The sequence below is a fragment of the Sorex araneus genome, chromosome 2, assembly GCF_027595985.1.
Source record: "Sorex araneus isolate mSorAra2 chromosome 2, mSorAra2.pri, whole genome shotgun sequence".
Lineage (NCBI taxonomy): Eukaryota > Metazoa > Chordata > Mammalia > Eulipotyphla > Soricidae > Sorex > Sorex araneus.
Genome location: NC_073303.1, coordinates 60,173,884 through 60,186,171, shown reverse-complemented (window position 1 = coordinate 60,186,171; position 12,288 = coordinate 60,173,884). Strand labels below are relative to the sequence as shown.

Genomic DNA, 12,288 nt, shown 5'->3' with positions numbered 1-12,288 from the left:
TTGTTGGGATTTATCCCCCAAGAATACAGCTCTATTGACAAGGGAATATTTGATAATAAGTTTTCCACTGATGAGAATGAAGAGATAAAAAGTCTCTTTTTACAATTTACAATTTCTGTATTATAGTAATTAAGTCCAGGGAGATTTAAGTTGGAAAATGAATCATTTACCTTCCTGGAACAGCATGGACAACTAACTTTAATGGAGTTGAAGGTAGTTAACTTTAATGGAGTAGTTGATTCTTCTTTCTATCTTCCCTTAGGCTGAGTGTAAACTTCCTACTGTGTCTGGTACAGCTTAGTAGGAATCTTTTGGTTGGTCTAAGGCTGCTACTTTAGGTTCCTTTGTCCTGGAGTTTGAGGGAAGGTGTGACTGTGTCATTTCCATGTGTGCCCAAGGGGGCCAGACAGCAGGGGTTGGACTGATTTATGATTGGCCCCTCCCCCACATGGCCTCCAGAGGCCTGAATCAAACCCCTTTCAGCAATTTAAAAATTTTAACCATTTTACTGGGAGCAATTTCATGTTTCACTGTAGTTTTAATTTTCTTTTTTATGATGTCTAATGATGTGGAGCCCATTTTCTGGTTCTTACTCATCATTTTTCTTTTTTTTTTTCTTTTTGGGTCACACCTGGTGATGCATAGGGGTTACTCCTGGCTCTGCACTCCGGAATTACTCCTGGCGGTGCTCAGGGGACCATATGGGATGCTGGGAATCGAACCCGGGTTGGCCGCGTGCAAGGCAAACGTCCTACCCGCTGTGCTATAGCTCCAGCCCCCCTTACTCATCATTTTTCTATATGTGAAAACATTTTCTTTTGTGATGTATTCATTTCAAGTATTATTTTCCATACTACAAGTGTGTCAGATTTCTTTCTCAGAATTGAATTGCAAGAGTCTTTTGTGTATTCTGGTGATAAGTGCTTTATTTTGCATGCTTATTTCCAATGTGTCCTTTGTCTTTTAATTTCTCTTATCCATATTATTTTGGTTTATTTTTAGATCAGTCATATTCAGAAAACAACTCCTGGTTCTGCTCATGAGACTCTGTGACCCTGCATGGAAAGCATGCACTCCGGTCCTTTGAGCTAGCTTTCCCGTCCTCTTTTAAATTTTATTAATAGTTTCTTTATACAAATTAGAGTGTTCAACTAATACTCTGATAGAAGTTTCAATCTGAAGGTTACTGGGGCACAATGCAGAGCACAGCAATCTCCTTAACTAAGACTTCTTTAGTTTTTCTCTGTGATACTTTGTAGTTTAAAGTATTTTGTTTAATGTTTTCTTAAAATTTTGATTTTTTATGCTATTAAAGTGTATTTTTTGGTTTAGTTGCTAACTCTTTGTTGTTTGTATACAGTGATAAAGATAATATTTATCATTGAACTTGTAAAAATAAAGTTATATATATATTTATATATACACATATATACACATATATGTGCATGAAAACTATATACGTATTTAAATATACACATACATATGCATATATACATTTTCATATATGCACATGTATGTGTATATATACAGATATATGTGCATATATATGTGTATGTACAGATATACACATATACTTAAAAATTTTTTTTTGATTCACCATGAGATAAACAGTTACAAAGTTGTTCATGGTTGGGCTTAAGCCATATAGTGTTTCAACACCTATCCTTCCGCTAGTGTACATTTCCCACCACCAGAATCTCCAGTTTCCCTTCCACTCCCTGCCCCTACACCTGCCTCTATGGCAGGCACCCTTTATATATATATATGCATATATATTTTTCTCTTCTTTGGGGGCATTATGATTTTTAATACAAGTACTGAGAGGTTATCATGTTTGTTCCTTTATAGCACACAGTTCTTTTTTTTTTTTCTTTTTGGGTCACACCCGGCAATGCACAGGGGTCATTCCTGGCTCTGTACTCAGGAATTACTCCTGGCAGTGCTCAAGGTACCATATGGGATGCCAGGAATCGAACCCAGGTTGCCCGCGTGCAAGGCAAACGTCCTACCCGCTGAGCTATCACTCCAGCCCTAGCACACAGTTCTTATCCAGTGATCATTTCCACCTATCTTTGTCGTAGTGGCTCCTTCTCTATCCCAGTTGCCTTCTCCCCCAGCACCTGAGGCAGGCTTCCAACGATGGACCAATCCTCCTGGCCCTTGTCTCTACTGTCCTTGGATATTAGTCTCATAATATGTTATCTTAATGTCCCACAACTGAGTGCACTCATTCTATATTTTCCCTCTCCTTATGACTCATTTACTCATTTCACTCAGCATGGTACTCTCCATGTTGCTTATCCATCTATATACATTAAAAAAAATTGTTCTTTGGAAGGGGCCTGGGGCTTGCTCCCCAGCAAACTCAGTTAATGGAATCAGCTGGTTCAATGCGTGGCCCTGTAATGTAATACTTTGCCTGGTGGTGCTTTGAGGGACTTAAAATGCTGGGATTGAACTTGGATGCATCCTCGGCATAAGTTTCAGCCTTTGGACTACTTTCCTGGCTTAAGATATTCATATTTCAAGGATAATTTATTTTATGGCCTTTAAAAGAAATCTTTGCTACCCAAAAGTGATCAAGAGATTATCCCAGTGTTCAAAGAGCCTATATAGTGGGTGAGGCTGTAGGGTAAGGCCTTGCAGGTGACGGCCCAGGTTCAATCCCTGGCATCACATATGGTCCCCTGAACACTGTCAACAGTAATCCCTGAGCACAGAGCCAGGAAGGAGTAAACCTTGAGTATAGGCAGGTGTGGATTAAAAATTAAAAATAAAAATTATTCTATGTGTTTAAATAAGTTTTATAGTTTCAGTTTTTATCTTTAGGTCTGACTCATCTTAAATAAATGTGTGTAAGATGTGAGGCAATGCTTAAAGTTTGTTTTTCCTCATAAATTTGTCCAGTTATTGTAATGCCATTTGTTAAATGATGCTCTTGATAACTACTACTTGCTGGCTAACATAATCTTGCAGTTATTTTTAAAGAATTTGGGGCTGGAGTGATAGCACAGGGGGTAGGGCATTTGCCTTGCACGCAGCCAACCAGGGTTGATTCCCAGCATCCCCTAAGGTCCCCTGAGCACCGCCAGGGTTAATTCCTGAGTGCAGAGCCAGGAGTGAACCCTGTGCATTGCCGGGTGTGACCCAAAAAGCAAAAAAAAAAAAAAAAAAAAAAAAAAAAAGAAAGAAAAGAAAAGAATTTATGCCTTTTATCTTTTATTCATTTATAAAATAAGTATAGCAACCTTAGTATTGTGCCGATTATTAAATGTAATGTACAAGCATTAAGTGGTATTTAGTGCCATGATTTTTTCCTGCTTTTTGATTCAAAATAAGTAATTCTACTTTAGAAAGTAGTATAGAAAGACATCTACTTGTAAGTTATTCTGAACTTACAAGTTCTGTTATTCTAAGAACTTATTATTCTTAATTTTATTATTCTAATTTTGACTGTACATAATCTTGTGATATACATCAAGTACTGCACCTACCATTGCAAACTCAAATTTTCTTGATCTTTTCCTCTCTACCTGATGTCATGTTCTGTTCTGATTTTATGTTTCTACTTCATATCTTCATCTACATCTTTATATATAGAGCAACTCTTCTCTACAAAGTAAGAGAAATACTTTCCACATTAACTAAGTTGTTCTCATATCTATTTGTTAGAGTATCAATGTCTAAATATATGTCTATATCTGTGGTTATATTTGTTACTATGTCCAGATCTATGTCTCTTTATAGGAAAATCTCTGTATGTATATCTATATTTATATATGTACTTGTTCACGGTATTTTTCTTTTTTGCTGGCATTCAATACGCTCAAAACATATATACAAAGAATAAAAATAGAATTTTCATTCTTTGAAAACTAGGTTTGATTATAAAAATAATTTATATAGAAGAAATCTGATCACAAAATGTCTTTGTGAGTTAATTGCAACAAAGATTTTTTATAATCAAATGATCCGTAATTGTGAACATTTAACATAAGTAAGGCACCAATATTCTACTAAAGTAATGCTAATGTAACTTCTAATAAGTGGCTTCTATACAGTGTAAATTCTTATATTTTGGAGAGTTTCATCCACATGCTCTATCATTTATTCTTTAGATTATCCAACCTTAGATATTTGAGTATAAATAATAACAAGCTCATCAGAATTCCTGCAGAAATTTGTTTCCTTCAGAATCTTTCTGAGCTTCAACTTAACTACAACCACCTGAGGTGCCTACCTGAAGAGATAAAATACTTGAGGAATCTCCAGAAGCTTTTTGTGGTCAGGAACAAACTTGAAGCTTTGCCAGAGGTAAGAAAAAAAAAATGGAGACCAATTTTCTTTGCTTGGAGAAGAGCTTTCTAAAACATCTTGGGAGTGGGAACAAAATAGTTGTGGCCATCCAAGTCCATTTTGGATTTGTTCACCCTCAGAGTATATGGAATCAGTTCCCAGAGCCTTTATGACAAACAAAAATCATAGCCTGTATGATTGCACATAGCAAGGCTTGCCATGCTTAGCAAATAAAATGCACTGGTTCACTGAAAATTTGAATTTCATTTGAGCCATGGGGAACTTTTGGTGTAAACATATTTCAAATTTTACATGGGAAGACTGAAACTAAAAATATTGTCTGAATTTAAATGAGCTTTCTACATTTGATCTTGCAGCACTATATATATCAGGCAAAATATAAGTCTATTTTGGCATTGGAACATGTGCTTGGTTTTTCCTCCCTCTCTCTCTGACTTTTCCAGCCTGCGCCTTGCCTGGGAGATTGACCTAAGCGAGCATGAATAACTCCTTTGTTCTTTGTTTGCCTCTGGAGACCAAAGGACCAATGAGAGGCACTTACAGAAGAGCACCCACCCCATGGCACCTCCCACAGGGATGCTAGGAACAGTTCTCAGAGACCTTCCTCCAAATTTAAGTTCTCTTACTGCCACTTAAGACTTCTAATGATTGCCTGTTTGAGGGAACTTTGTGAATTTAGGGAAGTAGCTTGTTTCCTGTTTGAGAGAATCTTGTTGGTTTCTCAAATCTAGATACAACATGCACTGTAGCACTGCACTGCTGTCTCCTTGGTCATCGATTTGCTCCAGCGGGCACCAGTAACGTCAACACTGTCAAACTTGTTACTCTTTTTGGCATATCAAATACGCCACGGGTAGCTTGCCAGGCTCTGCTGTGAGGTCGGGATACTCTCGGTAGCTTGCCGGGCTCTGCGAGATGGACAGAGGAATCGAGATACATCATAGCTTTATTAAATTCCTAAAAAGTACTGTTTCCTGCTAAAAATGTGTCAGTATTTATTTTTCCTCATGCAAATTATGATTAACTTGTGCTTGTGTTGATCTCAGCATATTATGATCACCAATGGCCTGACTCGTTGAATCCATATAGTTTGGTACCCTTCTACAACAATTATCAGAAAATTTTGGGAAAAAAAATGGTTTATTACTTATAAGACCTGGAAGTGACATGTGCACTTGCTGGAATAGTCAGGGGTGGGGGAGAGAGTGTTTAAGAATTGGACTGGGGTTCTATGCTCCTTCAGGCCTAGATTTTAGGGTTCCTCTTCCTTTTTGTTTGTTTTGGGTCACACTTGGTGATGCTCCGGGTTTACCTGGCTTTGCACTCAGCAATCATTCCTGGTGGTGCTCAGGGGACCATATGGGATGCCAGGGATTGAATCCATGTTGGCTGCATGCAATTCACGTGCCCTATCCACTGTGCTCTTTCCAGCCCGAGGTCTTTTTCTTCAGAGGGGTGGGGTGGGGCGGGGATGGGTTGGTGGCGGTGGTGCTCCTTTTACTTTTGTTGGTGCTTTCAAATCATGAGTCGCCATCTTAAGCACACAGAAGAAAGATAAAAGAAGAAAAATTAAACGTTCCAATTGGCCAATTATCTAGGTCAGCTTTTCCCTGCTGGGTAAGCCCCAGGATATCCCCAGGGCCACAGGTGAACATCCTGCGAGACATCAATTTAGGACAGGTGTCGGGTGGGTAGGGGTGCACAGGAGGGAGACAAGGTCAGAAGGCAGCTATGATCAGAACAAATGTTGGAAAGTGTCCACAGAGAAGAAAGGGGACTATGCAATCATGTGATTGGCTGTCTGTCGATGTTCTACCTTACTGCAGTACATACCTCATGGATACAGATGCTCAACATTGAGCTCTGTTCAAGCACTTGAATTATGAAAAGAAAAAGTCAACTCTGCGAGTCTACAGTACAATTTGATAGTAAGGTGTGCGTGTGCTCTAGTAAATGGAGGAATGAAAAAGGAGCAGTTAATACGTAGCTGCGTGAAGTGAACGTACTCAAGGGGGGGTGTCAATTGGAAGGAAAAAAAAGAACTGGAAAGTATGTTTTTTGTAAGGCTGGCTTGCAGACTGGCTCTTTCAGTAGTTAGCAAATTTCCATGTCGGCTGGTCCAATGAGGCATCCGCATTCAACCTGCATGTCATCTTCACTGAGAGATCTTTGGGAAAGAAGAGAGAAACATTATTTGCGTTCTCAACAACCCAAGCCCAGAGGAAGAGCCAGTTTTAATTTTCTAACTCTTAATTCCTTTTGGATAGACTGGTTTCAATAGAGTTGACAAATAAATGATAAATTACTACTGTTTTTTTTTCTCTTAAATGAGTCCATAAAATTCCATACATAGGGGCCAGAGAGATAATACAACAAGTAAGACACTTGCCTTGCATGCTGCTGACTGGATTTTATCCCTGGCGTCTCATTACGGAGCCCATATATTTTATATGCATATAAAACTAACTTGTGAAAGATATAGACTGTAAATAAGTATACTTAAGCTATTTTATTAATACCTTTAAAATCTCATTTTCATTAAAAAGACTATCTTAAAATTACAGAATGAATCAATTTAATTCATTTATTGGAGGAATAAGCAAATATAGCAGCAACATGATTGCTGTGAAGCACTACAGTTCCTAGGACTCAATAACAACTCTATGACATCAATCTTATTTCCTTATTAGACTAAAAAAAGATGTATGGAACTTAATACACTGTGCACAGGTCAGAAAAGGCTCAAAGCTCTACCTGATTTTAAAGATTACCTCAAACCATTACAATTTTATAAATTCCAATAATATTTGATTTAAAAAATTAAAGATGCAATTTTTAAAGGTGTTGGTTTTAGTTTCACCTGTCTATTTGTGCTTTTGTTGCCCTTGTTTTCATGTCGTATCCAAAATATTCTACATGGAATCAATGTTTATTCCATATTTTTTCCTAGGAGTTTTATGGTTTCAGATATTACATCTGGTCTGAGTCATTTTTTCTTTTGGGCCACACCCAACGATGCACAGGGGTTATTCATGGCTCTGCACTCAGGAATTACTCCTGGTGGTGCTCCGGGGACCATATGGGATGCTGGGAATCGAACCCTGGTCAGCCGCGTGCAAGGCAAACGCCTGACCTGCTGTACTATCACTTCAGCCCCCTGAGTCATTTTTTTGATCATGGTATAAGATGAGGATCCATGTAATTGTTTTTGATATGGTTATCCAGTTATATAACTCCCATTTATTGGCTAATAATAATGCATTGTGTCCTTGATCTTTGTCAAACATTGGATGGCTATCATTGTATCACTGTCATCCTGTTGCTTATGGATTTGCTCGAATGGGCACCAGTAACGTCTCCATTGTGGGACTTGTTGTTACTGTTTTTGGCATGTTGAATACACCATGGGGATCCTGCCAGGCTCTACTGTGCAGGCGGGATATTCTCAGTAGCGTGCCAAACTCTCCGAGAGGGATGGAGGAATCGAACTTGAATCGCTCCAGCCTATTGGATGGCTATATATAGATTTATTTCTGGACTCTCTATTCTGTTTCCTTAGTTTACTTTTTTAAATCAACATTAGTTTATTTTCATGCTAGTTCTGAATTTTAATCATATAGAGTTTTATAATATATTTTGAAATTAGGAAGCATAATGCCTTCAATTTTGTTTTTGATTAGAGTTGCTTTGGCTATTTGGGTTTTTGTGATTCTGTGAACTTTAGGTAATATTTTTATTTATGCAAAGAATGCCATTGGTATTTTTGCTTATGATTGCTTTGAATCTATAGATCACTTTGGATTATAGAAACCTTTAAATGATATTATAAATAGGTGCACATACACACATAAATAAATTTCCAGTGTTTGAACATGGGATCCACTTCCATTTATTTAGATTGCTTTTAACTTTTTCATCAGTGTTCTATAGTTTTCATTGTTCTATGTTTTTCAGTGCTTTATGGTTTTCACTGAGGAAACATAGGCAAAACTGACCATGATAGTAACTCCAGGCATTTTCAACAGTTTGATGCCTTTGGTTAAGAATACAAATGCAAAAAAGAAACAAATGGGACTATGCCAAACAAAAAAGGTTTTGCACTGCAAAACAAACTGTGACTGAAATAAAAAAAGAAACACTGCTGGGTGGGGAAAAAATTATTTTCTCATCACACATTTGACAAAGAGCTAATATCCAAGATGTATTAAGCACTCACAGAATTCAACAACAGCAAAACCACCCCATCAAAAAATGGAGATAGACGTTGAAGAAACACTTTCAAAAAAGACATACAGCTGTTCAACAGATAGACTAAAATTTTTTTCAACATCACTTATCACAAGGGAAATGAAAACGAAAATGAGATATCATCTCATTCAGTGAGAATGGCAATATATCAAAGGCCATAAAATATTTGACTATTTATTTTTTTTCTAATAGTGCCAATATAATTTTATATTTGCAGTACTTTCTGATTTCACTGATTGGATTTCAGAGAGACAGTATGGAACAATGACAAAACCTTGGCACTGGAATACAAACCAATTACAAAATAGTAGGAAGAAGGGAGGAGAGATCAGATTATAAGTGACATAGGTAAAGTGCTGGAGAGTTGAGAGCATTTTCATATTGGTTAGGTGTAGTAATATTGTATATAGATAATATACATTTTAGCACAGTTATAATAATCTAAGCTATAGAGAAGTAAAAACTTAAAGTAAACAACAACAAAACTTTTAAGCATAGCTAGATCTACTAAGTACACACTGTATATTGGACCCTTTTCACTATCTATTGGATCCTTCAATAAATACTATCTGCTTAATCACTTACTTAACTAATTCAACAACCAAATTAAATTATAGTTTCTATTAGAATATCAATTTTACTTCTATTAGAATATTCAATTTTACAATGAAGCACAATGAGATTAAGAAATTTGTGCCTAGTTACAAAGTTCAGAAATTTAGATTTTATCCTAGAAGTGAATTTATTCTTGAGTACCAGGTTATATCATCCCTGTGTGACTGGAGGAAGCGGAGAAGTGAGAAAACCTGAAAATCCAGGGCTTTGGGTCTGCCCCGAGAGGAGAGAATGGAGCTCAACTGGTAATGAGGAAAAATGATCAATTGCATAGGGTGTGCATTTAAAATAAACACACATATTGGATTTTAAAAAGCTTCCCTCTCTTTTTTGTTTTTGATGCAGGGACTTTGTGTTCTCAGAAACTTAAAAGTTCTCGACATAGCTGGAAATCGTATCCAGGCATTTCCACGAGGAGTAAGTAGAATCCAATTCCCTTATTATTGAAAATAATTCTGTTTAGGTTTAGGGAAAAAATATGAGCAGCCAGTAATACCTGTGGTAATTCGAAACTTGAATTATACAGGTGACTAAAAGATTTGCTTTGTTCTGGTATTTCAAAACCTATTCTCTCTTCTTTTTATAAAATGTAAAGCACTTTATAAATTCACATTTCATCCTTGTGCATGGGACCATGTTCATCTTCTCTGTATTGTTCTGGTTTTAGTATATGTCTTGTCAAAGCACATGTTCCACTTTTGTTGTATTCTGTGCCGGTTGAACTTACTTGAATTGAAAGAACTCTGATTGCTACCATAAATATTTGAATATATTAGTTACGGCTAAATGTACTTTGTCAATTATTTTGGTCACCTTAGTCTTTGTGAATATATTACTTTCATGAACACACACTTTTATCTCTTGTAATTCAATGTGACAGTTTGTTAGTTGTTTTTAAGACATACATAATACAATTTTTCCCATTTGCAAATGAATTAAATTCTTTTGTTTAAGTAAAAAATTGTGATTTATAAAGTTATTGGTGGTTGGATTTTAGGCACATAACATTTCAACGGGCTGGAGTAATAGCACAGTGGGTAGGGCATTTGCCTTGCACACGGCTGACCCGGGTTCGATTCCTCCATCCCTCTCTGAGAGACTGGCAAGCTACTGAGAGCATCCCACCCGCACAGCAGAGCCTGGAAAGCTACCCATGGTGTATTCAATATGCCAAAAACAGTAACAACAGTCTCACAAAGGAGACTTTACTGGTGCCCGCTAGAGCAATAGATGAACAACGGGACAACAGTGTTACCGTGTTACAATATTTCAACATCAATCCCATCATCAGTGTCTGCATTTTTATCTTGCTTTATTTCAGGTATGTGAAAAGTCTTTGGTCTTGGCAATTTCTAATTTACGAGAATGAATTGTTAGGGTTTTTTTTATATTGCTCTTTTATACTTGAGAAATCATGTTGCCACATGTAAGATAGTAATCAGAAGCCCATAAAGCAGAAAGGCGCTCAGGAAAGTTTCATTCTTTGTTTGTTTTAGAGCGATACCTGCTGAAGTCTTACTCCTGACTCTGTGCTCAGGGATCATTCCTGACAGGGCCGGGGAGTCTTTCCCATTAATACACGCATCAATGAAAGCACCTGATGAGCTGTGCATCTCTCAGACCCTAGTGAAGAATTTTGGATCCATTAACTTTGGTGGCTGGCCTCCAGAGCACTGTTCATGGACCCCTGGTGTCACTTCAGATATACTTGACACAGTGTCCAGTGAGGCCAGTGGTGATCACAGTTCCCGTGGTGTTCTATTGCTTGGACTGGGTGGTATTTTGGGGCCAGCTTGTAAGAGCCACCTTGGAGGTCCCCAGGAACTACCAGGGTCACACCCAGTGGTGCATTACATGGATGTGGTACAGGGCATCAAAGCCGGATTTGGTACAGGTTGGAAAATGGTCGATTCACCCCAGAAAATCATCTTTTCTGCATGATAACCAGAAGCAGCGTGTGGAGGAAAATCATCGCGGACTCTGGTTCAGGAAAAGCAGCCTGCAGCATCTCAGAGCGCTGGTCCCCTGAAATAGCTTCCCTAGCAGCTGATATGTTATCTTTCTATTCTGAAGTTTTTGGGGAGGGACAGTACATTTATTACTGGATATCAAAATGTAAAGGAAACATTCTTTAGATTTTCCCAAGTCGAAGTCATGAGTAAATATTTGGTTTTAATTTTGATTAGCTGAGAAATCATACTCAAGGCTTTGCCTAGAGTATCAGAGACCATACTAGTTCCAGAATTAAGATTGACCTCATATAGCCAATGAAAAATAGCCCAGTGCTTTATTCACAGAGCCTCAGTCTAGTAAATGAACAACGGAGACAGCCCCTTGGCAGAGACAAATGTCCCCGGATATTTTGGAAAAGCAAGAGAAGAGAAATTCACCCCAAGTACAGGTGTTACAGGCAGAGTCCGATGATAATTTTTGAGAAAGAATTTATATCATTCCTGAGCCCCAATTAGAACTCAGTTTAAAATTGTAGCACTGTAGCACTGTTGTCCTGTTGTTCATTGATTTGCTCCAGTGGGCACCAGTAACATCTCCATTGTAAGACTTGTTACTGTTTTTGGCATATCGAATATGCCACAAGTAGCTTGCCAGGCTCTGCTGTGCAGGTGGGATACTCTCGGTATTTGAACCGCGAGTACTCTCGGTAATTGAACCCGGTTTGGCCACATGCAAGGCAAGCATCCTATCCGCTGTGCTATCGTTCCAGCCCAATTAAGTATGAGTAATTTTAATATGGTCTCTGATACTCTAGGCAAAGCCTTGAGTATGATTTCTTAGTTACTTATTTTATTAAGTAAGTAAAATATATTTTACTTCCAGAAAATAGTGTCTAGAGCCTGGCAAGCTAACCGATATGCCAAAAACAGTAACAACAAGTCTCACAATGGAGATGTTACTGGTGCCTGCTCGAGCAAATCGATGAACAAGGAATGACAGTGCTACAGTGCTAACATGATTTTTTTAACTGCTCATTTATTTTATTTTGGAAGGGTCTCTCAAGTGGTACTTAGGTCTCTGCAGGCAAGCTATGCCAACCAGGCCAATGCAAGAATGTGACAATGATTTGATGCTTTTTGATTGTGCAGTGTCTGG

At 37.8% G+C, this 12,288-nt stretch overlaps 1 protein-coding gene and 1 non-coding gene across 3 annotated transcripts in view; one reads left to right on the top strand and one right to left on the bottom strand.

Moving 5' to 3' along the window:
- The window catches only part of LRRC69 (leucine rich repeat containing 69), an 86,598-nt gene that overhangs the window by 31,190 nt on the left and 43,120 nt on the right, over nt 1-12,288 (top strand). The window contains exons 4-5 of one of the 2 annotated variants that reach the window (XM_004602351.1): nt 4,119-4,314; nt 9,526-9,597. The exons of the other annotated variant lie outside the window; for it this stretch is intronic. Coding sequence (XP_004602408.1) covers nt 4,119-4,314; nt 9,526-9,597 — 268 coding nt within the window. The remainder of the gene's footprint in view (nt 1-4,118; nt 4,315-9,525; nt 9,598-12,288) is intronic. 2 annotated transcript variants of the gene reach the window in all.
- Nucleotides 9,764-9,867, bottom strand: LOC129402876 (U6 spliceosomal RNA). The gene has a single exon (XR_008628909.1). It is a non-coding gene; the product is annotated as a U6 spliceosomal RNA (small nuclear RNA).